General features: G+C 60.1%; 1 protein-coding gene across 1 annotated transcript; it reads left to right on the forward strand.

Annotated features, from left to right (window-relative positions):
- Window positions 1–324: 324 nt before the first annotated feature.
- Window positions 325–26,570, forward strand: LOC308056305 (C-type lectin domain family 12 member B-like). The gene is made up of 6 exons (XM_080371461.1): window positions 325–487; window positions 598–690; window positions 24,167–24,481; window positions 24,613–24,761; window positions 24,991–25,091; window positions 25,422–26,570. The coding sequence occupies exons 1-6, from the start codon at window positions 343–345 to the stop codon at window positions 25,567–25,569; spliced, it is 951 nt and encodes a 316-aa protein (XP_080227587.1). The 5' UTR covers window positions 325–342; the 3' UTR covers window positions 25,570–26,570.
- The last annotated feature ends 16 nt before the right edge of the window (window positions 26,571–26,586 follow it).

Below are 26,586 nucleotides of genomic sequence, written 5' to 3' on the forward strand. Positions count from 1 at the left end.
TATGAATATTAAAATTGTATATAACCTTGCAGAAAACTTAAGTAAAGTGGCTTCAACTAGGATCATACTGATACGTCGTTGAGTCCATGATTTTTGCTCCTGCACCCCACTGCCACCCCAGAGGAAACTGAGCAGTTTCAGGGCATAGAAGGGGTCATGGTGACCGCACCAGAGCCAATAGCAGGGCACCAGTCCCAGTGGCTGTGCTGTCCTCCTCCCACCTACAGCACCTGACAGCAAACCTCTACTTCTCCAGAAACTAGCTGCACTTCTCCTTTGCAGTTCTCAGAGAGTGACTGCAGCAGCACAGCAGCTGTCAGGACCACCAGAGCAGCTCAGAGTATGGCCCAGAGCGTGGTCTACGCCGACCTGAAGTTTGCCATGGCCCCCCCGCTCACCTCCCCCACCTGCCACGCAGCCCCCGATGAGGATGACAGCCCCTATGAGAACGTGTCGCCGGCACCGGTGCCCGTGGCACCCAGCCCAGGTGAGGCCCCGGCCGCGGCCACCACTGCGGGGGTGCCCTGGTGCAGAGTGGGCACCGGGCGGCGGCTGTGGGACCGTGCGGTGATGCCCGTGGGCGCTCATCTCTTGCAGGGCGCCGGCCCCGGCATTGGCGTGTCGCTGTGGGGCTGCTGGCAGCCAGCCTGCTGCTGCTGGTGGCCACCGTGGTGGCCCTGGGGACTTGCTGTGAGTCAGGGCGAGGGCCGCGGGGTGGGGGGTGGCCAGGGAGGGGGGCACTGGGAGTGGGCTGGGCAAGGGCCAGGCTGCTGGGGGCTTGTCTAGCCCGGGGGTGCTGGAGCTGCTGGTTGAGGGGCAGAACTGCTGCTTGCTTGGCTGCCCTGAGCTGCCCTCCCACTGCCTGCACTGCCTCCCACTGCTTCCCACTGCCTCCCACTGCCTCCCACTGCCTCCCACTGCTTCCCACTGCTTCCCACTGCTTCCCACTGTGTCCCATTGCCTCCCACTGCTTCCCACTGCTTCCCACTGCTTCCCACCGCCTCCCACTGCTTCCCACCGCCTCCCACTGCTTCCCACTGCCTCCCACTACCACCCACTTCCTCCCACTATCACCCACTGCTTCCCACTGTCTCCCACTACATCCCACTGCTTCCCACTGCCTTCCCAATGCTTCCCACTGCCTCCCACTGCCACCCACTGTTTCCCACTGCTTCCCACTACTTCCCAATGCCTCCCATTGCCTCCCACTGCTTCCCACTGTTTCTCACTGCTTCCCATTACTTCCCATTGCATCCCACTGCTTTCCACTGCATTCCCACTGCTTCCCACTGCCTCCCAATGCTTCCCAATGCAACCCACTTCTTCCCACTGCATCACACTGCCTCCCACTGCTTCCCACTACAACCCACTACTTCCCACTGCCTCCCCTTGATTCCCACTGCTTCCCATTGCTTCCCACTGCCTCCCACTGCTTCCCACTTCTTCCCATTGCTTCCCAATGCCTCCCACTGCTTCCCACTGCCTCCCACAGCTGCCCATGCCTCCCACTGCCACCCACTACCTCCCACTGTCTTCCCACTGCTTCCCACTGCCTCCCACTGCTTCCCACTGTTGCCCACTACTTCCCACTGCCTCCCCTTGATTCCCACTGCTTCCCATTGCTTCCCACTGCCTCCCACTGCTTCCCACTTCTTCCCATTGCTTCCCACTGTCTTCCGACTGCTTCCCACTGCCTCCCACATCTGCCCATGCCTCCCACTGCCTCCCACTGCCACCCACTACCTCCCACTGTCTTCCCACTGCTTCCCACTGCCTCCCACTGCTTCCCACTGCTTCCCACTACTTCCCATTGCTTCCCACTGTCTCCAGCTCCTTCCCACTGGCTTCCCACTGCTTCCCACTGCCTTCCTCTGCCTCCCACTGCCTTCCCATTGCCTTCCCACTGCTTCGAACTGCCTCCCACTGCCTCCCACTGCATCCCACTGCCTCCCACTGCTTCCCACTGCTTCCCACTACCTCCCACTGCTTCCCACTGCCTCCCGCTGCTTCCCACTGCCTCCCACTGTTTCCCACCGCCTCCCACTGCTTCCCACTGCCTCCCACTGCCACCCACAGCTTTCCACTGCCTCCCACTGCTTCCCACTGCCCCCACTGCTTCCCACCGCTTCCCATTGATTTCCACTGCTTCCCACTGCCTCCCTCTGCTTCCCACTGCATCCCACTGCTTCCCAATGCTTTCCACTGCTTGCCACTGCCACCCGCTGCTTCCCAGTGACTCCCATTGCTTCCCACTGCCTCCCACTGCTTCCTACTGCTTCCCACTGCCTCCCACTGCCACCCACTACCTCCCACTGTCTTCCCACTGCTTCCCACTGCCTCCCACTGCTTCCCATTGCTTCCCACTACTTCCCATTGCTTCCCACTGTCTCCAGCTGCTTCCCACTGGCTTCCCACTGCTTCCCACTGCTTTCCTCTGCCTCCCACTGCCTTCCCATTGCCTTCCCACTGCTTCGAACTGCCTCCCACTGCCTCCCACTGCCTCCCGCTGCCACCCACTACCTCCCACTGTCTTCCCACTGCTTCCCACTGCCTCCCACTGCTTCCCACTGCTTCCCACTACTTCCCATTGCTTCCCACTGTCCCCAGCTGCTTCCCACTGGCTTCCCACTGCTTCCCACTGCTTTCCTCTGCCTCCCACTGCCTTCCCATTGCCTTCCCACTGCTTCGAACTGCCTCCCACTGCCTCTCACTGCATCCCACTGCTTCCCACTGCCTCCCACTGCTTCCCACTGCCTCCCACTGTTTCCCACCACCTCCCACTGCTTCCCACTGCCTCCCACTACCACCCACAGCTTTCCACTGCCTCCCACTGCTTCCCACTGCCCCCACCACTTCCCACTGCTTCCCATTGATTTCCACTGCTTCCCACTGCCTCCCTCTGCTTCCCACTGCGTCCCTCTGCTTCCAAATGCTTCCCACTGCTTCCCACTGCCACGTGCTGCTTCCCAGTGCCTCCCATTTCTTCCCACTGCCTCCCACTGCTTCCCACTGCTTCCAACTTTCTCCCACTTCCACCCACTGCCTCCCACTGTTTCCCACTGCCTCCCATTACTCACAGTACATCCCACTGCCTTCCCACTGCCTCCCACTATCACCCACTGCTTCCCACTGCCTCCCACTGCTTCCCACCATCTCCCACTGCTTCCCACTGCTTCCCACTACTTCCCATTGCTTCCCACTGCCTCCCACTACTTCCAATTTCTTCCCACTGCCTCCCACTACTTCTTACTCCTTTGCACTGCTTCCCACAGCCACCCACTGTTTCCCACTGCCTCCCACTGCTTCCCACTGCCTCCCACTGCCTCCCACTGCATCCCACTGCTTCCCACTGCATCCCACTACTTCTTACTCCTTTGCACTGCTTCCCACTGCCACCCACTGTTTCCCAGTGCCTCCCATTGCTTCCCACTGCCTCCCACTGCTTCCCACTCCTTCCCACTGCCTCCCACTGCCTCCCACTGCCTCCCACTGCCTCCCACTCCTTCCCACTGCCTCCCACTGCCTCCCACTGCTTCCCACTGGCTTCCCACTGCTTCCCACTGCTTCCCACTCCTTCCCACTGCCTCCCACTGCCTCCCACTGCTTCCCACTGGCTTCCCACTGCTTCCCACTGCTTTCCTATGCCTCCCACTGCCTTCCCATTGCCTTCCCACTGCTTCGAACTGCCTTCCACTGCCTCCCACTACATCCCACTACCTCCCACTGCCACCCAGTGCATCCCACTGCTTCCCACTGCTTCCCACTGCCTCCCACTGCCACCCAGTGCATCCCACTGCTTCCCACTGCTTCCCACTGCCTCCCTCTGCTTCCCACTACCTCCCACTGCATCCCACTGCTTCCCACTGCCTCCCAATGCTTCCCATTACCTCCCACTGCTTCCCACTGCCTTCCCACTGCCACCCATTCCTTCCCTCTGCTTCCCACTGCTTCCCACTGCTTCGCACTGCTTCCGACTGCTTCCCACTGCTTCCGACTGCTTCCCACTGCTTCCCACTGCCTTCCCACTGCCTCGCACTGCCACGCACTGCGCCCCACTGCCACCCACTACTTCCCATTGCCTCCCATTGCTTTCCACTGCCTCCCACTGCTTCCCACTTCCTCCGACTGCTTCCCACTGCTTCCCACTGCCTCCCCTTGATTCCCACTGCCTCGCACTACCTCCCACTGCTTCCCACTTCTTCCCATTGCTTCCCACTGCCTCCCACTGCTTCCCACTACCTCCCACAGCTGCCCATGTCTCCCACTACCACCCACTACCTCCCACTGTCTTCTGACAGCTTCCCACTGCCTCCCAAAGCTGCCCATGCCTCCCACTGCCTCCCACTACCACCCACTACCTCCCACTGTCTTCCCACTGCTTCCCACTACCTCCCACTGCTTCCCACTGCTTCCCACTACTTCCCATTGCTTCCCACTGTCTCCAGCTGCTTCCCACTGCTTCCCACTGCTTCCCACTGCTTTCCTCTGCCTCCCACTGCCTTCCCATTGCCTTCCCACTGCTTCCCACTGCCTCCCACTGCCTCCCACTGCGTCCCACTGCATCCCACTGCCTCCCACTGCTTCCCATTGCCTGCCAATGCTTCACACTGCCTCCCACTGCTTCCCACTGCCTCCCACTGCATCCCACTGCCTCCCACTGTTTCCCACAACCTCCCACTGCTTCTCACTGCTTCCCACTGCCTCCCTCTGCTTCCCACTACTTCCCGCTGCGTCCCACTGCTTCCCACTGCCTCCCACTGCTTCCCACTGCCTCTCACTGCTTCCCACTGCCTCCCACTGCTTCCCACTGCCTTCCCACTGCCACCCACTACCACCCAATGCTTCCCATTGCCACCCAATACTTCCCATTGCCTCCCATTGCTTTCCACTGCCTCCCACTGCTTCCCACTTCCTCCGACTGCTTCCCACTGCTTCCCACTGCCTCTCACTGCTTCTCACTGCCTCCCACTGCCTCCCACTGCTTCCCACTGCTTCCCACTGCCTCCCGCTGCTTCCCTCTCATTCCCACTGCCTCTCACTGCCACCCACTGCATCCCACTGCTTACCACTACCTCCCACTGCCTCCCACTACCTCCCATTACTCACAGTACATCCCACTGCCTCCCACTGCCTCCCACTATCACCCACTGCTTCCCACTGCCTCCCACTGCTTCCCACAATCTCCCACTGCTTCCCACTGCTTCCCACTACTTCCCATTGCTTCCCACTGCCTCCCACTGCTTCTTACTCCTTTGCACTGCTTCCCACTGCCACCCACTGCTTCCCAGTGCCTCTTATTGCTTCCCACTGCCTCCCACTGCTTCCCACTCCTTCCCACTGCCTCCCACTGCCTCCCCCTGCTTCCCACTCCCTCCCGCTCCTTCCCACTGCCTCCCACTACCTCACACGGCTTCCCACATCCTACCGCTGCTTCCCACTGCCGCCCACTGACACCCACTGACACCCACTGCATCCCACTGACACACACTGCTTCCCACTGAATCCCACTGCTTCCCACTGCTTTCCACTGCTTCCCACTGCCTCCCACTGCTTCCCACTTCCTCCCACTGCTTCCCACTGTTTCCCACTGTCTCCCACTGCTTCCCACTACCTCCCACTTCTTCCCACTGCTTCCCTCTGCTTCTCACTGCCACCCACTGCTTCCCAATCCTTCCAACTATTTCCCATACCTCCCACTACCTCCCACTGCCTCCCACTGCTTCCCACTGCTTCCCACTGCTTCCCACTTCCTCCCACTGCTTCCCAATTCCTGCCACTGCCTCCGCTGCATCCCACTGCCTCCCACTGTCTCCCACTGCTTCCCACATCCTCCCACTGCTTCCCACTGCTTCCCACTGCTTCCCACCATCTCCCACTGCCTTCCACTGCTTCCCACTGCCTCCCACTGCATCCCACTGCTTCCCACTACTTCCCATTGCTTCCCACTGCCTCCCACTGCTTCTTACTCCTTTGCACTGCTTCCCACTGCCACCCACTGCTTCCCAGTGCCTCTTATTGCTTCCCACTGCCTCCCACTCCTTCCCACTCCTTCCCACTGCCTCCCACTGCCTCCCCCTGCTTCCCACTCCCTCCCGCTCCTTCCCACAGCCTCCCACTACCTCACACGGCTTCCCACATCCTCCCGCTGCTTCCCACTGCCGCCCACTGACACCCACTGCATCCCACTGCCTTCCACTGCTTCCCACTGCTTCCCGCTGCTTCCCACTGCTTCCCACTGCATCCCACTGCTTCCCACCGTTTCCCACTGCCTCCCACTGCTTCCCACTACCTCCCACTGCATCCCACTGCTTCGACTGCTTCCCACTGCCTCCCACTGCTTCCCACTGCTTCCCACTGCTTCCCACTGCCTCCCACTGCCTCCCACTGCTTCCCACTGGCTTCCCACTGCTTCCCACTGCTTTCCTATGCCTCCCACTGCCTTCCCATTGCCTTCCCACTGCTTCGAACTGCCTTCCACTGCCTCCCACTGCATCCCACTACCTCCCACTGCTTCCCATTGCTTTCCCACTGCCTCCCATTCCTTCCCACTGCTTCCCACTGCTTCCCACTGCTTCCCACTGCCTCCCACTTCTTCCCACTGCCTCCCACTGCCACCCACTGCTTATCATTACCTTACCACTGCCACTCATTCCTTCCCTCTTTCTCCCACTGCTTCCCACTGCTTCCCAATGCTTCCCACTGCTTCCCACTGCTTCCCACTACTTCCCATTGCCACCCAGTGCTTCCCACTGATTCCCACTGCTTACCACTGCCTCCCACTGCTTCCAACTTTCTCCCACTTCCACCCACTGCCTCCCACTGTTTCCCACTGCCTCCCACTGCTTCCCACCGCTTCCCATTGCTTTCCACTGCCTTCCCACTGCCTCCCACTGCTTCTCACTGCCTCCCAATGCTTCCCACTGCATCCCACTGCTTCCCTCTACCTTCCCACTGCTTCCCAACGCCTCCCACTGCCTCCCATTGCTTCCCACTGCCTGCCACTTCTTCCCACTGCTTCCCATTGCCTCCCACTGCTTCCCACTGCCTCCCACTGGCTCCCACTGCTTCCCACCGCCACCCACTACATCCCACTGCTTACCACTGCTCACCACTGCCAACCACTGCTTCCCACTGCTTCCCAACTCTTCCCAGTGCCACGCACTGTTTCCCATTGCCTTCCCACTACCACCCATTCCTTCCCTCTGCCTCCCACTGCTTCCCACTGCTTCCCACTGCTTCCCACTGCCTCCCACTGCTTCCCACTGCCTCCCACTGCCAACCACTGCTTCCCACTGCTTTTCACTGCCTCCCACTCTTTCCCACTGATTCCCAATGCTTCCCACTGCCTCCCCTTGATTCCCACTGCTTCCCATTGCTTCCCACTGCCTCTCACTGTTTCACACTGCCTCCCACTGCTTCCCACTGCTTCCCAACTCTTCCCAGTGCCACGCACTGTTTCCCATTGCCTTCCCACTACCACCCATTCCTTCCCTCTGCCTACCACTGCTTCCCACTGCTTCGCAATGCATCCCACTGTCTCCCACTGCCACCCACTGCTTCCCACTGCCTCCCACTGCTTCTTACTCCTTTGCACTGCTTCCAAATGCCTCCCACTGATTCTCACTGCCTCCCACTGCATCCCACTGCTTCCCATTGCTTCCCACTGCCTCTCACTGCTTCTTACTCCTTGGCACTGCTTCCCACTGCCACCCACTGTTTCCCAGTGCTTCTTATTGCTTCCCACGGCCTCCCACTGCTTCCCACTCCTTCCCACTGCCTCCCCCTGCTTCCCACTCCCTCTCGCTCCTTCCCACAGACTCCCACTACCTCACACAGCTTCCCACATCCTCCCGCTGCTTCCCAGTGCCTCCCACTGCCGCCCACTGACACCCACTGCATCCCACTGCCTCCCACTGTTGTACCACTGCCGCCCACTCCTTCCCACTGCTTCTCACTGCATCCCACTGCTTCCCACTGCCTCCCACTGCTTCCCACTGCCTCCAGCTGCATCCCACTGCCTCCCACTGCCTCCCACTGCTTCCGACTTCGTCCCACTGCTTCCCACCGTTTCCCACTGCCTCCCACTGCTTCCCTCTGCTTCTCATAGCCTCCCACTGTTTCCCACTGATTCCCAATGCTTCCCACTGCCTCCCCTTGATTCCCACTGCTTCCCATTGCTTCCCACTGACTCCCACTGCTTCCCACTCCTTCCCACTGCCTCCCACTGCTTCCCACTGCTTCCCACTTCCTCCCACTGCTTCCCAATTCCTCCCACTGCCTCCGCTGCATCCCACTGCCTCCCACTGTCTCCCACTGCTTCCCACATCCTCCCACTGCTTCCCACTGCTTCCCACTGCTTCCCACCATCTCCCACTGCCTTCCACTGCTTCCCACTGCCTCCCACTGCATCCCACTGCTTTCCACTACTTCCCAATGCTTCCCACTGCCTCCCACTGCTTCTTACTCCTTTGCACTGCTTCTCACTGCCACCCAGTACTTCCCAGTGCCTCTTATTGCTTCCCACTGCCTCTCACTGCTTCCCACTCCTTCCCACTGCCTACCACTGCTTCCCACTGCTTCCCACTGCCTCCCGCTGCTTCCCTCTGCTTCCCACTGCCTCCCACTGCCTCCCACTGACACCCACTGCCACCCACTGCATTCCACTGCTTACCACTGCCTCCCACTGCTTCCCACTGCTTCCCACCTCTTCCCAGTGCAACGCACTGTTTCCCATTGCCTTCCCACTACCACCCATTCCTTCCCTCTGCCTCCCACTGCTTCCCACTGCTTCCCACTGCCTCCCACTGCTTCTTACTCCTTTGCACTGCTTCCCACTGCCTCCCACTGCTTCTTACTCCTTTGCACTGCTTCCCACTGCCACCCACTGCTTCCCAGTGCCTCTTATTGCTTCCCACTGCCTCCCACTACTTCCCACTGCCTCCCACTGCCTCCCCCTGCTTCCCACTCCCTCCCGCTCCTTCCCACAGCCTCCCACTACCTCACACGGCTTCCCACATCCTACCGCTGCTTCCCACTGCCGCCCACTGACACCCACTGACACCCACTGCCACCCTCTGCATCCCACTGTTTACCTCTGCCCCCCTCTGCATCCCACTGCTTACCACTGCTTCCCACTGCCTCCCACTGCTTCCCACTGCTTCCACCTCTTCCCAGTGCCACGCACTATTTCCCATTGCCTTCCCACTACCACCCATTCCTTCCCTCTGCCTCCCACTGCTTCCCACTGCTTCCCAGTGCCTCCCACTGTCTCCCAATGCCACCCACTGCTTCCCACTGCCTCCCACTGCTTCTTACTCCTTTGCACTGCTTCCCACTGCCACCCACTGCTTCCCAGTGCCTCTTATTGCTTCCCACTGCCTCCCACTGCTTCCCACTCCTTCCCACTGCCTCCCACCGCCTCCCCCTGCTTCCCACTCCCTCCCGCTCCTTCCCACTGCCTCCCACTACCTCACACGGCTTCCCACATCCTACCGCTGCTTCCCACTGCCGCCCACTGACACCCACTGACACCCACTGCATCCCACTGACACCCACTGCTTCCCACTGCTTCCCACTGCTTCCCACTGCCTCCCACTGCTTCCCACTTCCTCCCACTGTTTCCCACTGTCTCCCACTGCTTCCCACTACCTCCCACTGCTTCCCACTGCTTCCCTCTGCTTCTCACTGCCACCCACTGCTTCCCAATCCTTCCCACTATTTCCCATACCTCCCACTGCCTCCCACTGCTTCCCACTGCTTCCCACTGCTTCCCACTTCCTCCCACTGCTTCCCACTTCCTCCCACTGCTTCCCAATTCCTCCCACTGCCTCCGCTGCATCCCACTGCCTTCCACTGCTTCCCACTGCCTCCCACTGCATCCCACTGCTTTCCACTACTTCCCAATGCTTCCCACTGCCTCCCACTGCTTCTTACTCCTTTGCACTGCTTCTCACTGCCACCCAGTACTTCCCAGTGCCTCTTATTGCTTCCCACTGCCTCTCACTGCTTCCCACTCCTTCCCACTGCCTACCACTGCTTCCCACTGCTTCCCACTGCCTCCCGCTGCTTCCCTCTGCTTCCCACTGCCTCCCACTGCCTCCCACTGACACCCACTGCCACCCACTGCATTCCACTGCTTACCACTGCCTCCCACTGCTTCCCACTGCTTCCCATCTCTTCCCAGTGCAACGCACTGTTTCCCATTGCCTTCCCACTACCACCCATTCCTTCCCTCTGCCTCCCACTGCTTCCCACTGCCTCCCACTGCTTCTTACTCCTTTGCACTGCTTCCCACTGCCTCCCACTGCTTCTTACTCCTTTGCACTGCTTCCCACTGCCACCCACTGCTTCCCAGTGCCTCTTATTGCTTCCCACTGCCTCCCACTACTTCCCACTGCCTCCCACTGCCTCCCCCTGCTTCCCACTCCCTCCCGCTCCTTCCCACAGCCTCCCACTACCTCACACGGCTTCCCACATCCTACCGCTGCTTCCCACTGCCGCCCACTGACACCCACTGACACCCACTGCCACCCTCTGCATCCCACTGTTTACCTCTGCCCCCCTCTGCATCCCACTGCTTACCACTGCTTCCCACTGCCTCCCACTGCTTCCCACTGCTTCCACCTCTTTCCAGTGCCACGCACTATTTCCCATTGCCTTCCCACTACCACCCATTCCTTCCCTCTGCCTCCCACTGCTTCCCACTGCTTCCCAGTGCCTCCCACTGTCTCCCAATGCCACCCACTGCTTCCCACTGCCTCCCACTGCTTCTTACTCCTTTGCACTGCTTCCCACTGCCACCCACTGCTTCCCAGTGCCTCTTATTGCTTCCCACTGCCTCCCACTGCTTCCCACTCCTTCCCACTGCCTCCCACCGCCTCCCCCTGCTTCCCACTCCCTCCCGCTCCTTCCCACTGCCTCCCACTACCTCACACGGCTTCCCACATCCTACCGCTGCTTTCCACTGCCGCCCACTGACACCCACTGACACCCACTGCATCCCACTGACACCCACTGCTTCCCACTGCTTCCCACTGCTTCCCACTGCCTCCCACTGCTTCCCACTTCCTCCCACTGTTTCCCACTGTCTCCCACTGCTTCCCACTACCTCCCACTGCTTCCCACTGCTTCCCTCTGCTTCTCACTGCCACCCACTGCTTCCCAATCCTTCCCACTATTTCCCATACCTCCCACTGCCTCCCACTGCTTCCCACTGCTTCCCACTGCTTCCCACTTCCTCCCACTGCTTCCCAATTCCTCCCACTGCCTCCGCTGCATCCCACTGCCTCCCACTGTCTCCCACTGCTTCCCACATCCTCCCACTGCTTCCCACTGCTTACCACTGCTTCCCACCATCTCCCACTGCCTCCCACTGCTTCCCACTGCCTCCCACTGCATCCCACTGCTTTCCACTACTTCCCAATGCTTCCCACTGCCTCCCACTGCTTCTTACTCCTTTGCACTGCTTCCCACTGCCACCCAGTGCTTCCCAGTGCCTCTTATTGCTTCCCACTGCCTCTCACTGCTTCCCACTCCTTCCCACTGCCTACCACTGCCTACCACTGCTTCCCACTGCTTCCCACTGCCTCCCGCTGCTTCCCTCTGCTTCCCACTGCCTCTTACTGCCTCCCACTGACACCCACTGCCACCCACTGCATTCCACTGCTTCCCACTGCTTCCCACTGCTTCCCACCTCTTCCTAGTGCAACGCACTGTTTCCCATTGCCTTCCCACTACCACCCATTCCTTCCCTCTGCCTCCCACTGCTTCCCACTGCTTCCCAGTGCCTCCCACTCTCTCCCACTGCTTCCCACTGCTTCCCACTGCCTCCCACTGCTTCTTACTCCTTTGCACTGCTTTCCGCTGCCTCCCACTGCTTCTTACTCCTTTGCACTGCTTCCCACTGCCACCCACTGCTTCCCAGTGCCTCTTATTGCTTCCCACTGCCTCCCACTCCTTCCCACTCCTTCCCACTGCCTCCCACTGCCTCCCCCTGCTTCCCACTCCCTCCCGCTCCTTCCCACAGCCTCCCACTACCTCACACGGCTTCCCACATCCTCCCGCTGCTTCCCACTGCCGCCCACTGACACCCACTGCATCCCACTGCCTTCCACTGCTTCCCATTGCTTCCCACTGCTTCCCACTCCTTCCCACTCCTTCCCACTGCCTCCCACTGCCTCCCCCTGCTTCCCACTCCCTCCCGCTCCTTCCCACAGCCTCCCACTACCTCACACGGCTTCCCACATCCTCCCGCTGCTTCCCACTGCCGCCCACTGACACCCACTGACACCCACTGCATCCCACTGCCTTCCACTGCTTCCCACTGCTTCCCGCTGCTTCCCACTGCTTCCCACTGCATCCCACTGCTTCCCACCGTTTCCCACTGCCTCCCACTGCTTCCCACTACCTCCCACTGCATCCCACTGCTTCGACTGCTTCCCACTGCCTCCCACTGCTTCCCACTGCTTCCCACTGCTTCCCACTGCCTCCCACTGCCTCCCACTGCTTCCCACTGGCTTCCCACTGCTTCCCACTGCTTTCCTATGCCTCCCACTGCCTTCCCATTGCCTTCCCACTGCTTCGAACTGCCTTCCACTGCCTCCCACTGCATCCCACTACCTCCCACTGCTTCCCATTGCTTTCCCACTGCCTCCCATTCCTTCCCACTGCTTCCCACTGCTTCCCACTGCTTCCCACTGCCTCCCACTTCTTCCCACTGCCTCCCACTGCCACCCACTGCTTATCATTACCTTACCACTGCCACTCATTCCTTCCCTCTTTCTCCCACTGCTTCCCACTGCTTCCCAATGCTTCCCACTGCTTCCCACTGCTTCCCACTACTTCCCATTGCCACCCAGTGCTTCCCACTGATTCCCACTGCTTCCCACTGCCTCCCACTGCACCCACTGCTTCCCATTGCTTCCCACTGCCTCCCACTGTTTCCCACTGCCTCCCACTGCTTCCCACCGCTTCCCATTGCTTTCCACTGCCTTCCCACTGCCCCCCACTGCTTCTCACTGCCTCCCAATGCTTCCCACTGCATCCCACTGCTTCCCTCTACCTTCCCACTGCTTCCCAACGCCTCCCACTGCCTCCCATTGCTTCCCACTGCCTGCCACTTCTTCCCACTGCTTCCCACTGCCTCCCACTGCTTCCCACTGCCTCCCACTGCCTCCCACTGCTTCCCACCGCCACCCACTACATCCCACTGCTTACCACTGCTCACCACTGCCAACCACTGCTTCCCACTGCTTCCCAACTCTTCCCAGTGCCACGCACTGTTTCCCATTGCCTTCCCACTACCACCCATTCCTTCCCTCTGCCTCCCACTGCTTCCCACTGCTTCCCACTGCTTCCCACTGCCTCCCACTGCTTCCCACTGCCTCCCACTGCCAACCACTGCTTCCCACTGCTTTTCACTGCCTCCCACTCTTTCCCACTGATTCCCAATGCTTCCCACTGCCTCCCCTTGATTCCCACTGCTTCCCATTGCTTCCCACTGCCTCTCACTGTTTCACACTGCCTCCCACTGCTTCCCACTGCTTCCCAACTCTTCCCAGTGCCACGCACTGTTTCCCATTGCCTTCCCACTACCACCCATTCCTTCCCTCTGCCTACCACTGCTTCCCACTGCTTCGCAATGCATCCCACTGTCTCCCACTGCCACCCACTGCTTCCCACTGCCTCCCACTGCTTCTTACTCCTTTGCACTGCTTCCAAATGCCTCCCACTGATTCTCACTGCCTCCCACTGCATCCCACTGCTTCCCATTGCTTCCCACTGCCTCTCACTGCTTCTTACTCCTTGGCACTGCTTCCCACTGCCACCCACTGTTTCCCAGTGCTTCTTATTGCTTCCCACGGCCTCCCACTGCTTCCCACTCCTTCCCACTGCCTCCCCCTGCTTCCCACTCCCTCTCGCTCCTTCCCACAGACTCCCACTACCTCACACAGCTTCCCACATCCTCCCGCTGCTTCCCAGTGCCTTCCACTGCCGCCCACTGACACCCACTGCATCCCACTGCCTCCCACTGTTGTACCACTGCCGCCCACTCCTTCCCACTGCTTCTCACTGCATCCCACTGCTTCCCACTGCCTCCCACTGCTTCCCACTGCCTCCAGCTGCATCCCACTGCCTCCCACTGCCTCCCACTGCTTCCGACTTCGTCCCACTGCTTCCCACCGTTTCCCACTGCCTCCCACTGCTTCCCTCTGCTTCTCATAGCCTCCCACTGTTTCCCACTGATTCCCAATGCTTCCCACTGCCTCCCCTTGATTCCCACTGCTTCCCATTGCTTCCCACTGACTCCCACTGCTTCCCACTCCTTCCCACTGCCTCCCACTGCCTCCCACTGCTTCCCACTGCTTCCCACTGCTTCCCACTTCCTCCCACTGCTTCCCAATTCCTCCCACTGCCTCCGCTGCATCCCACTGCCTCCCACTGTCTCCCACTGCTTCCCACATCCTCCCACTGCTTCCCACTGCTTCCCACTGCTTCCCACCATCTCCCACTGCCTTCCACTGCTTCCCACTGCCTCCCGCTGCATCCCACTGCTTTCCACTACTTCCCAATGCTTCCCACTGCCTCCCACTGCTTCTTACTCCTTTGCACTGCTTCTCACTGCCACCCAGTACTTCCCAGTGCCTCTTATTGCTTCCCACTGCCTCCCACTGCTTCCCACTCCTTCCCACTGCCTCCCACCGCCTCCCCCTGCTTCCCACTCCCTCCCGCTCCTTCCCACTGCCTCCCACTACCTCACACGGCTTCCCACATCCTACCGCTGCTTCCCACTGCCGCCCACTGACACCCACTGACACCCACTGCATCCCACTGACACCCACTGCTTCCCACTGCTTCCCACTGCTTCCCACTGCCTCCCACTGCTTCCCACTTCCTCCCACTGTTTCCCACTGTCTCCCACTGCTTCCCACTACCTCCCACTGCTTCCCACTGCTTCCCTCTGCTTCTCACTGCCACCCACTGCTTCCCAATCCTTCCCACTATTTCCCATACCTCCCACTGCCTCCCACTGCTTCCCACTGCTTCCCACTGCTTCCCACTTCCTCCCACTGCTTCCCAATTCCTCCCACTGCCTCCGCTGCATCCCACTGCCTCCCACTGTCTCCCACTGCTTCCCACATCCTCCCACTGCTTCCCACTGCTTACCACTGCTTCCCACCATCTCCCACTGCCTCCCACTGCTTCCCACTGCCTCCCACTGCATCCCACTGCTTTCCACTACTTCCCAATGCTTCCCACTGCCTCCCACTGCTTCTTACTCCTTTGCACTGCTTCCCACTGCCACCCAGTGCTTCCCAGTGCCTCTTATTGCTTCCCACTGCCTCTCACTGCTTCCCACTCCTTCCCACTGCCTACCACTGCCTACCACTGCTTCCCACTGCTTCCCACTGCCTCCCGCTGCTTCCCTCTGCTTCCCACTGCCTCTTACTGCCTCCCACTGACACCCACTGCCACCCACTGCATTCCACTGCTTCCCACTGCTTCCCACTGCTTCCCACCTCTTCCTAGTGCAACGCACTGTTTCCCATTGCCTTCCCACTACCACCCATTCCTTCCCTCTGCCTCCCACTGCTTCCCACTGCTTCCCAGTGCCTCCCACTCTCTCCCACTGCTTCCCACTGCTTCCCACTGCCTCCCACTGCTTCTTACTCCTTTGCACTGCTTTCCGCTGCCTCCCACTGCTTCTTACTCCTTTGCACTGCTTCCCACTGCCACCCACTGCTTCCCAGTGCCTCTTATTGCTTCCCACTGCCTCCCACTCCTTCCCACTCCTTCCCACTGCCTCCCACTGCCTCCCCCTGCTTCCCACTCCCTCCCGCTCCTTCCCACAGCCTCCCACTACCTCACACGGCTTCCCACATCCTCCCGCTGCTTCCCACTGCCGCCCACTGACACCCACTGCATCCCACTGCCTTCCACTGCTTCCCATTGCTTCCCACTGCTTCCCACTCCTTCCCACTCCTTCCCACTGCCTCCCACTGCCTCCCCCTGCTTCCCACTCCCTCCCGCTCCTTCCCACAGCCTCCCACTACCTCACACGGCTTCCCACATCCTCCCGCTGCTTCCCACTGCCGCCCACTGACACCCACTGACACCCACTGCATCCCACTGCCTTCCACTGCTTCCCACTGCTTCCCGCTGCTTCCCACTGCTTCCCACTGCATCCCACTGCTTCCCACCGTTTCCCACTGCCTCCCACTGCTTCCCACTACCTCCCACTGCATCCCACTGCTTCGACTGCTTCCCACTGCCTCCCACTGCTTCCCACTGCTTCCCACTGCTTCCCACTGCCTCCCACTGCCTCCCACTGCTTCCCACTGGCTTCCCACTGCTTCCCACTGCTTTCCTATGCCTCCCACTGCCTTCCCATTGCCTTCCCACTGCTTCGAACTGCCTTCCACTGCCTCCCACTGCATCCCACTACCTCCCACTGCTTCCCATTGCTTTCCCACTGCCTCCCATTCCTTCCCACTGCTTCCCACTGCTTCCCACTGCTTCCCACTGCCTCCCACTTCTTCCCACTGCCTCCCACTGCCACCCACTGCTTATCATTACCTTACCACTGCCACTCATTCCTTCCCTCTTTCTCCCACTGCTTCCCACTGCTTCCCAATGCTTCCCACTGCTTCCCACTGCTTCCCACTACTTCCCATTGCCACCCAGTGCTTCCCACTGATTCCCACTGCTTCCCACTGCCTCCCACTGCACCCACTGCTTCCCATTGCTTCCCACTGCCTCCCACTGTTTCCCACTGCCTCCCACTGCTTCCCACCGCCTCCCACTGCTTCCCACCGCTTCCCATTGCTTTCCACTGCCTTCCCACTGCCCCCCACTGCTTCTCACTGCCTCCCAATGCTTCCCACTGCATCCCACTGCTTCCCTCTACCTTCCCACTGCTTCCCAACGCCTCCCACTGCCTCCCATTGCTTCCCACTGCCTGCCACTTCTTCCCACTGCTTCCCACTGCCTCCCACTGCTTCCCACTGCCTCCCACTGCCTCCCACTGCTTCCCACCGCCACCCACTACATCCCACTGCTTACCACTGCTCACCACTGCCAACCACTGCTTCCCACTGCTTCCCAACTCTTCCCAGTGCCACGCACTGTTTCCCATTGCCTTCCCACTACCACCCATTCCTTCCCTCTGCCTCCCACTGCTTCCCACTGCTTCCCACTGCTTCCCACTGCCTCCCACTGCTTCCCACTGCCTCCCACTGCCAACCACTGCTTCCCACTGCTTTTCACTGCCTCCCACTCTTTCCCACTGATTCCCAATGCTTCCCACTGCCTCCCCTTGATTCCCACTGCTTCCCATTGCTTCCCACTGCCTCTCACTGTTTCACACTGCCTCCCACTGCTTCCCACTGCTTCCCAACTCTTCCCAGTGCCACGCACTGTTTCCCATTGCCTTCCCACTACCACCCATTCCTTCCCTCTGCCTACCACTGCTTCCCACTGCTTCGCAATGCATCCCACTGTCTCCCACTGCCACCCACTGCTTCCCACTGCCTCCCACTGCTTCTTACTCCTTTGCACTGCTTCCAAATGCCTCCCACTGATTCTCACTGCCTCCCACTGCATCCCACTGCTTCCCATTGCTTCCCACTGCCTCTCACTGCTTCTTACTCCTTGGCACTGCTTCCCACTGCCACCCACTGTTTCCCAGTGCTTCTTATTGCTTCCCACGGCCTCCCACTGCTTCCCACTCCTTCCCACTGCCTCCCCCTGCTTCCCACTCCCTCTCGCTCCTTCCCACAGACTCCCACTACCTCACACAGCTTCCCACATCCTCCCGCTGCTTCCCAGTGCCTCCCACTGCCGCCCACTGACACCCACTGCATCCCACTGCCTCCCACTGTTGTACCACTGCCGCCCACTCCTTCCCACTGCTTCTCACTGCATCCCACTTCTTCCCACTGCCTCCCACTGCTTCCCACTGCCTCCAGCTGCATCCCACTGCCTCCCACTGCCTCCCACTGCTTCCGACTTCGTCCCACTGCTTCCCACCGTTTCCCACTGCCTCCCACTGCTTCCCTCTGCTTCTCATAGCCTCCCACTGTTTCCCACTGATTCCCAATGCTTCCCACTGCCTCCCCTTGATTCCCACTGCTTCCCATTGCTTCCCACTGACTCCCACTGCTTCCCACTCCTTCCCACTGCCTCCCACTGCTTCCCACTGCTTCCCACTGCTTCCCACTTCCTCCCACTGCTTCCCAATTCCTCCCACTGCCTCCGCTGCATCCCACTGCCTCCCACTGTCTCCCACTGCTTCCCACATCCTCCCACTGCTTCCCACTGCTTCCCACTGCTTCCCACCATCTCCCACTGCCTTCCACTGCTTCCCACTGCCTCCCACTGCATCCCACTGCTTTCCACTACTTCCCAATGCTTCCCACTGCCTCCCACTGCTTCTTACTCCTTTGCACTGCTTCTCACTGCCACCCAGTACTTCCCAGTGCCTCTTATTGCTTCCCACTGCCTCTCACTGCTTCCCACTCCTTCCCACTGCCTACCACTGCTTCCCACTGCTTCCCACTGCCTCCCGCTGCTTCCCTCTGCTTCCCACTGCCTCCCACTGCCTCCCACTGACACCCACTGCCACCCACTGCATTCCACTGCTTACCACTGCCTCCCACTGCTTCCCACTGCTTCCCACCTCTTCCCAGTGCAACGCACTGTTTCCCATTGCCTTCCCACTACCACCCATTCCTTCCCTCTGCCTCCCACTGCTTCCCACTGCTTCCCACTGCCTCCCACTGCTTCTTACTCCTTTGCACTGCTTCCCACTGCCTCCCACTGCTTCTTACTCCTTTGCACTGCTTCCCACTGCCACCCACTGCTTCCCAGTGCCTCTTATTGCTTCCCACTGCCTCCCACTACTTCCCACTGCCTCCCACTGCCTCCCCCTGCTTCCCACTCCCTCCCGCTCCTTCCCACAGCCTCCCACTACCTCACACGGCTTCCCACATCCTACCGCTGCTTCCCACTGCCGCCCACTGACACCCACTGACACCCACTGCCACCCTCTGCATCCCACTGTTTACCTCTGCCCCCCTCTGCATCCCACTGCTTACCACTGCTTCCCACTGCCTCCCACTGCTTCCCACTGCTTCCACCTCTTTCCAGTGCCACGCACTATTTCCCATTGCCTTCCCACTACCACCCATTCCTTCCCTCTGCCTCCCACTGCTTCCCACTGCTTCCCAGTGCCTCCCACTGTCTCCCAATGCCACCCACTGCTTCCCACTGCCTCCCACTGCTTCTTACTCCTTTGCACTGCTTCCCACTGCCACCCACTGCTTCCCAGTGCCTCTTATTGCTTCCCACTGCCTCCCACTGCTTCCCACTCCTTCCCACTGCCTCCCACCGCCTCCCCCTGCTTCCCACTCCCTCCCGCTCCTTCCCACTGCCTCCCACTACCTCACACGGCTTCCCACATCCTACCGCTGCTTCCCACTGCCGCCCACTGACACCCACTGACACCCACTGCATCCCACTGACACCCACTGCTTCCCACTTCCTCCCACTGTTTCCCACTGTCTCCCACTGCTTCCCACTACCTCCCACTGCTTCCCACTGCTTCCCTCTGCTTCTCACTGCCTCCCACTGCTTCCCAATCCTTCCCACTATTTCCCATACCTCCCACTGCCTCCCACTGCTTCCCACTGCTTCCCACTGCTTCCCACTTCCTCTCACTGCTTCCCAATTCCTCCCACTGCCTCCGCTGCATCCCACTGCCTCCCACTGTCTCCCACTGCTTCCCACATCCTCCCACTGCTTCCCACTGCTTCCCACCATCTCCCACTGCCTCCCACTGCTTCCCACTGCCTCCCACTGCATCCCACTGCTTTCCACTACTTCCCAATGCTTCCCACTGCCTCCCACTGCTTCTTACTCCTTTGCACTGCTTCCCACTGCCACCCAGTGCTTCCCAGTGCCTCTTATTGCTTCCCACTGCCTCTCACTGCTTCCCACTCCTTCCCACTGCCTACCACTGCCTACCACTGCCTCCCACTGCTTCCCACTGCCTCCCGCTGCTTCCCTCTGCTTCTCATAGCCTCCCACTGTTTCCCACTGATTCCCAATGCTTCCCACTGCCTCCCCTTGATTCCCACTGCTTCCCATTGCTTCCCACTGACTCCCACTGCTTCCCACTCCTTCCCACTGCCTCCCACTGCCTCCCCCTGCTTCCCACTCCCTCCCGCTCCTTCCCACTGCCTCCCACTGCCTCACACGGCTTCCCACATCCTACCGCTGCTTCCCACTGCTGCCCACTGACACGCACTGACACTCACTGCATCCCACTGACACCCACTGCTTCCCACTGCCTCCCACTGCTTCCCACTGCTTCCCACTGCTTCCCACTGCCTCTCACTGCTTTCCACTTCCTCCCACTGCTTCCCACTGTTTCCCACTGTCTCCCACTGCTTCCCACTACCTCCCACTGCTTCCCACTGCTTCTCACTGCCACCCACTGCTTCCCAATCCTTCCCACTATTTCCCATACCTCCCACTGCCTCCCACTGCTTCCCACTGCTTCCCACTGCTTCCCACTTCCTCTCACTGCTTCCCAATTCCTCCCACTGCCTCCGCTGCATCCCACTGCCTCCCACTGTCTCCCACTGCTTCCCACATCCTCCCACTGCTTCCCACTGCTTCCCACCATCTCCCACTGCCTCCCACTGCTTCCCACTGCCTCCCACTGCATCCCACTGCTTTCCACTACTTCCCAATGCTTCCCACTGCCTCCTACTGCTTCCCACTCCTTCCCACTGCCTCCCACTGCCTACCACTGCTTCCCACTGCTTCCCACTGCCTCCCGCTGCTTCCCACTGCCTCCCACTGCCTCCCACTGACACCCACTGCCTCCCACTGCTTCCCACTGCTTACCACTGCCTCCCACTGCTTCCCACTGCTTCCCACCTCTTCCCAGTGCAACGCACTGTTTCCCATTGCCTTCCCACTACCACCCATTCCTTCCCTCTGCCTCCCACTGCTTCCCACTGCTTCCCAGTGCCTCCCACTCTCTCCCACTGCTTCCCACTGCTTCCCACTGCCTCCCACTTCTTCCCACTGCCTCCCACTGCCACCCACTGCTTATCATTACCTTACCACTGCCACTCATTCCTTCCCTCTTTCTCCCACTGCTTCCCACTGCCTCCCACTGCTTCCCACTGCTTCCCACTGCTTCCCACTGCTTCCCACTGCTTCCCACTGCCTCCCACTGTTTCCCACTGATTCCCACTGCTTCCCACTGTCTCCCACTGCACCCACTGCTTCCCATTGCTTCCCACTGCCTCTCAATGCTTCCCACTGCCTCCCGCTGCTTCCCACCGCTTCCCATTGCTTTCCACTGCCTTCCCACTGCCTCCCACTGCTTCTCACTGCCTCCCACTGCTACCCACTGCATCCCACTGCTTCCCTCTACCTTCCGACTGCTTCCCAACGCCTCCCACTGCCTCCCATTGCTTCCCACTGCCTGCCACTTCTTCCCACTATCTCCCACTGCCTCCCACTGCCTCCCACTGCTTCCCACTGCCTCCCACTGCCTCCCACTGCTTCCCACCGCCACCCACTGCATCCCACTGCTTACCACTGCTTTCCACTGCTTCCCACTGCTTCCCAACTCTTCCCAGTGCCACGCACTGTTTCCCATTGCCTTCCCACTACCACCCATTCCTTCCCTCTGCCTCCCAGTTCTTCCCACAGCTTCCCACTGCCTCCCACAGCTGCCCATGCCTCCCACTACCACCCACTACCTCCCACTGTCTTCCCACTGCTTCCCACTGCCTCCCACTGCTTCCCACTGCTTCCCAACTCTTCCCAGTGCCACGCACTGTTTCCCATTGCCTTCCCACTACCACCCATACCTTCCCTCTGCCTCCCAGTTCTTCCCACAGCTTCCCAGTGCCTCCCACTGTCTCCCACTTCCACCCACTGCTTCCCTCTGCCTCCCACTACCTCACACAGCTTCCCAATGCCTCCCACTGCCGCCCACTGACACCCACTGCATCCCACTGTTTCTCACTGCCTCCCACTGCTTCCCACTGCTTCCCACTGCTTCCCACTGCTTCCCACTGCCTCCAGCTGCATCCCACTGTCTCCAGCTGCATCCCACTGCTTCCCACTTCCTCCCACTGCTTCCCACCATTTCCCACTGCCTCCCACTGCTTCCCACTACCTCCCACTGCATCCCACTGCTTCCCACTGCCTCCCACTGCCTCCCCCTGCTTCCCAATGCTTCCCACTATTTCCCATACCTCCCACTACCTCCCACTGCCTCCCACTGCTTCCCACTGCTTCCCACTGCTTCCCACTGCCTCCCACTGCTTCCCACTACCTCCCACTGCATCCCACTGCTTCGCACTGCCTCCCACTGCCACCCACTGCTTCCCAATGCTTCCCACTATTTCCCATACCTCCCACTACCTCCCACTGCCTCCCACTGCTTCCCACTGCTTCCCACTGCTTCCCACTGCCTCCCACTGCTTCCCACTGATTCCCAATGCTTCCCACTGCCTCCCCTTGATTCCCACTGCTTCCCATTGCTTCCCACTGCCTCTCACTGTTTCACACTGCCTCCCACTGCTTCCCACTGCTTCCCATTGCTTCCCATTGCCTTCCCACTGCCTCCCATTGCTTCCCACTGCCTCCCACTGCTACCCACTGCCTCCCACTGCTTCCCACTACCTTCCCACCGCTTCCCAATGCCTCCCACTGCCTCCCATTCTTTCCCACTGCCTGCCACTACTTCCCACTATCTCCCACTGCCACCCACTGCTTCCCACTGCCTCCCACTGCTTCTTACTCCTTGGCACTGCTTCCAAATGCCTCCCACTGATTCTCACTGCCTCCCACTGCATCCCACTGCTTCCCATTGCTTCCCACTGCCTCTCACTCCTTCCCACAGCCTCCCACTACCTCACACAGCTTCCCACATCCTCCCGCTGCTTCCCAGTGCCTCCCACTGCCACCCACTGACACCCACTGCATCCCACTGCCTCCCACTGCTGTACCACTGCCTCCCACTCCTTCCCACTGCTTCTCACTGCATCCCACTGCTTCCCACTGCCTCCCACTTCTTCCCACTGCCTCCAGCTGCATCCCACTGCCTCCCACTGCCTCCCACTGCTTCCCACTTCGTCCCACTGCTTCCCACCGTTTCCCACTGCCTCCCACTGCTTCCCTCTGCTTCTCACTGCCTCCCACTGTTTCCCACTGATTCCCAATGCTTCCCACTGCCTCCCCTTGATTCCCACTGCTTCCCATTGCTTCCCACTGCCTCCCACTGCTTCCCACTACTTCCCATTGCTTCCCACTGCCTCCCACTGCTTCCCACTGCCTCCCACTGCTTCCCACCTCTATTCACTGCCACGCACTGTTTCCCATTGCCTTCCCACTGCCACCCATTCCTTTCCTCTGCCTCCCACTGCTTCCCACTGCTTCCCACTGCCTCCCACTGTCTTCCCCTGCCACCCACTGCTTCCCACTGCCTATCACTGCTACCCACTGCCTACCACTGCTTCCCACTGCTTCCCACTGCCTTCCCACTGCCTCCCACTGCTTCCCACTCTTTCCCACTGCCTCCCATTACTTTCCACTGCATCCCACTGCTTCCCACTGCCTTCCCACTGCTTCCCACTGCTTCTCACTGCCTCCCACTGCTTCCCACTGCCTCCCACTGCTACCCACTGCTTCCCACTGCTTCCCACTACCTTCCCACTGCTTCCCAATGCCTCCCACTGTCTCCCATTACTTCCCACTGCCTGACACTGCTTCCCACTATCTCCCACTGCCTCCCACTGCCTCCCATTGCTTCCCACTGCTTCCCACATCCTGCCACTGCCTCCCACTGCTTCCCAATGCTTCCCACTGCCTCCCACTACTTTACACTGCTTCCCACTCCTTCCTACTGCCTCCCACTGCTTCCCACTGCCTCCCACTGCCTCTCACTGCTTCCCACTTTTTCCCACTGCTTCCCACTACTTCCCACTGCCTCCCACTGCTTCCCTCTATCTCCCACTGCATCCCATTGCTTCCCACTGCCACCCACTGCTTCCCACTGCCTTCCACTACTTCCCACTACCTCCCACTGCCTCCCACTGCTTCCCATCGCTGTGCCCCAGCTCACCCCCGCTGTCCCCAGTCTGGCAGGTCACCCACAACCTGCAGGACGCCTCCCGGGAGCACGCGGCCGAGCGGGGCCGCCTCTCGCAGGAGGTGAGGGCACGGGAGCAGAGCCTGGAGCAGATGCGGCTGGAGCTGGCGTGGGCCATGGCAGAGCTGCAGCGAGCGTGGCAGGAGGGCAACAGCAGCCGGCAGGAGCTGGGCAACCTGAACGTCAAGCTGGGGCACACCAGGCAGGAGCTGGCTGTGCTGCAGGAGGAGATGCAGGAGGTGCAGGGGGAGCTCAGGGCCAGCAAGAGCACTGTGAGCAGCCTGCGTGCCTGCGTGAATACAGGTAGGGCCATGGTGGGGTTGGGGGGACAGGCAGTGATGCTGCCGGGGGGATGTGGGGGCTGGTCACAGCCAGGCTGGGCCTCCTGAGCACCCGTGGGAGGGCGAGTGCCTGAGCCGTGCCCCTGCCCCCAGATTGCTGCCCCTCAGGCTGGGTGCTCTACAGGGGCAAGTGCCTCTTCATCTCGGTGAGCAGGAAGACGTGGTGGGAAAGCCGTCATGACTGCAGAATGAAATCTGCTCAGCTGCTGGTCCAAGGCAACTGGCCAACCTGGACACTGCCGGTACAGAGCTGGGGGGCTGCAGCACCCCAGGGGGCTGTGGGCAATGGTGGGGCTGGGCAGAACCCCGTGGCGCCAGCGGCATGGCAGCTGTGGACATGCTGAGGTGGCACAAACCCTGGGTGCCCGTCCCAGCAGCCTGCGGGGAGGAGCATGGCTGGCCCCGTGGCTCCTGGGAACCAGGTGGGCACTGGCCATGGGGCAGGTGCTTGACAGCTTCTCTTGTCCCCAGCAATTTTTGGTGATGAGTGATGACACGTACTGGATTGGAGCACAATTTTCTTCTGACGCTAAGAGGACTGTTGTATGGCAGGACAGCAAGCAGCTCTACCAGTAAGTGCAGTGGTCCTTGACACAAAGCACCAGCCCTTTAGCAATGCCAAGGACGTGCTATTTCCATCCTGTGAGTCCCCCCTGGCCAAGGGGGTGATGCTCCAATGATCAGCATCCTGAGGAAGGGGTCCTGGGCAGAGCCCAGCTGCAGGGTTCACTGCCAGATCTCCAACTGGCAGAGCAGGAGGCTTGGGGGAGGAATGTGGCCCTTCCTCGGACTTGTCCTAGTGCCAGGTGTCCCACCTGCCACAGCAGCAGTGGGGCCTGTGAGGAGGGATGTCCACAGTAGGGTGCTGTCACTGCCCCTCTGAAACATGCTTTGTCTCCTAGGCCCAACTATTCTGCAGAATGTGGCATGTCAGCTAACGGGAATATAGAAAGTTCAAAATGTGTGAGAAAGTACCAGTGGATCTGCGAGCAGCCCCCAATGCTGAGCAGCCCATCCAAGATGTTCCTTTCTTTCCTGGACAAGGACTGACTGTGCTGCCACCCACCTCTGTCACAGGACTCAGGGGCAGCAGCTGGGGGTACACCCCAAGACCCTCTCCGCTGTGCACACGATGTCTCAACCACAACAAAGCACTGGGGGACAGTGTCTGTATTATAAAGCAAGGCTCACGGAAAGCAGATTTTACTCCCCTCTTTCACACTCATGCATACACTTATATCACCTTGCACCAGCCTTCTGCGTATCCCTGTGTGCCTGCATTAGGCAGTACAGCTCACAGTGACCCAAAACCCCAGTGTGGAGTCCAGCCCCCCCCAGCTGTGCCCCCCCAGGGCTGATGGTGCTGCACTAGCACTGCTGCAGAATGTGCCACCTGCATCTTTTCAGGGCTGGGGGGTAACAGTGCCATTGGCATCCCCAACCTGTCCCTTCCCACAGCACTGACAGCTCCCATCCTGCCATTTCTCCTGCCTCCATAATCTGCCCAGGGCTTTGGGCTGGGCCCAACCTGGGAAGGGTGCAAGAGTGGTGCCACCAGACGCAAAACTGCTGGAAAGCCCTGAAACCGAGTGGGAGATGGGGGAGCACTGGGGAACCCCGACCAGGGGGTGCTGTGTTGGGTCTGGCTGAGCCCCCCGGCAGCCCTCATAGTGCTGTGCTTTGTGCTGATAGCAAGAAAGGCGGTGATAACACACCGGTGTTTCAGCTACTGCTGAGCAGCGCTCACACAGCATCTGGGCTGTCCCTCCAACATTCCCCCCTCACCAGCAGGCTGGGGGTGGGCAGGATCTGGGGAGGTGACATGGCCAGGACAGCTGGCCCAAACTGACCGAAGGGATATTCCATACCATACGAAATCTGCTCAGATATAAAAGCCAGAGAAAGGAGGAGGAAGGAGGGGAATTTGTTACTTACAGTATTGCTGTCTAGAGCGACTGCTACACGTACTGAAGCCCAGCTTTCCGGAGAGTGGCTGAACTTCTCCTGCCGATGGGAATTAAAAAAGAAAATCTTTTGTTTTGCTTTGCTTCCATGTGCGTGACTTTT

Source organism: Falco punctatus, assembly GCF_963210335.1.
Source record: "Falco punctatus genome assembly, chromosome: Z".
Taxonomy (NCBI): Eukaryota; Metazoa; Chordata; class Aves; order Falconiformes; family Falconidae; genus Falco; species Falco punctatus.

Excerpts from the sequence above, each read along its gene's own strand:
- LOC308056305 (XM_080371461.1), top strand. The coding sequence starts at position 343 with ATGGCCCAGAGCGTGGTCTACGCCGACCTGAAGTTTGCCATGGCCCCC. Across the intron at positions 691-24,166 it reads GGTGGCCCTGGGGACTTGCT|TCTGGCAGGTCACCCACAAC; the intron begins GTGAGTCAGGGC and ends CGCTGTCCCCAG. Across the intron at positions 24,762-24,990 it reads GGCCAACCTGGACACTGCCG|CAATTTTTGGTGATGAGTGA; the intron begins GTACAGAGCTGG and ends TCTTGTCCCCAG.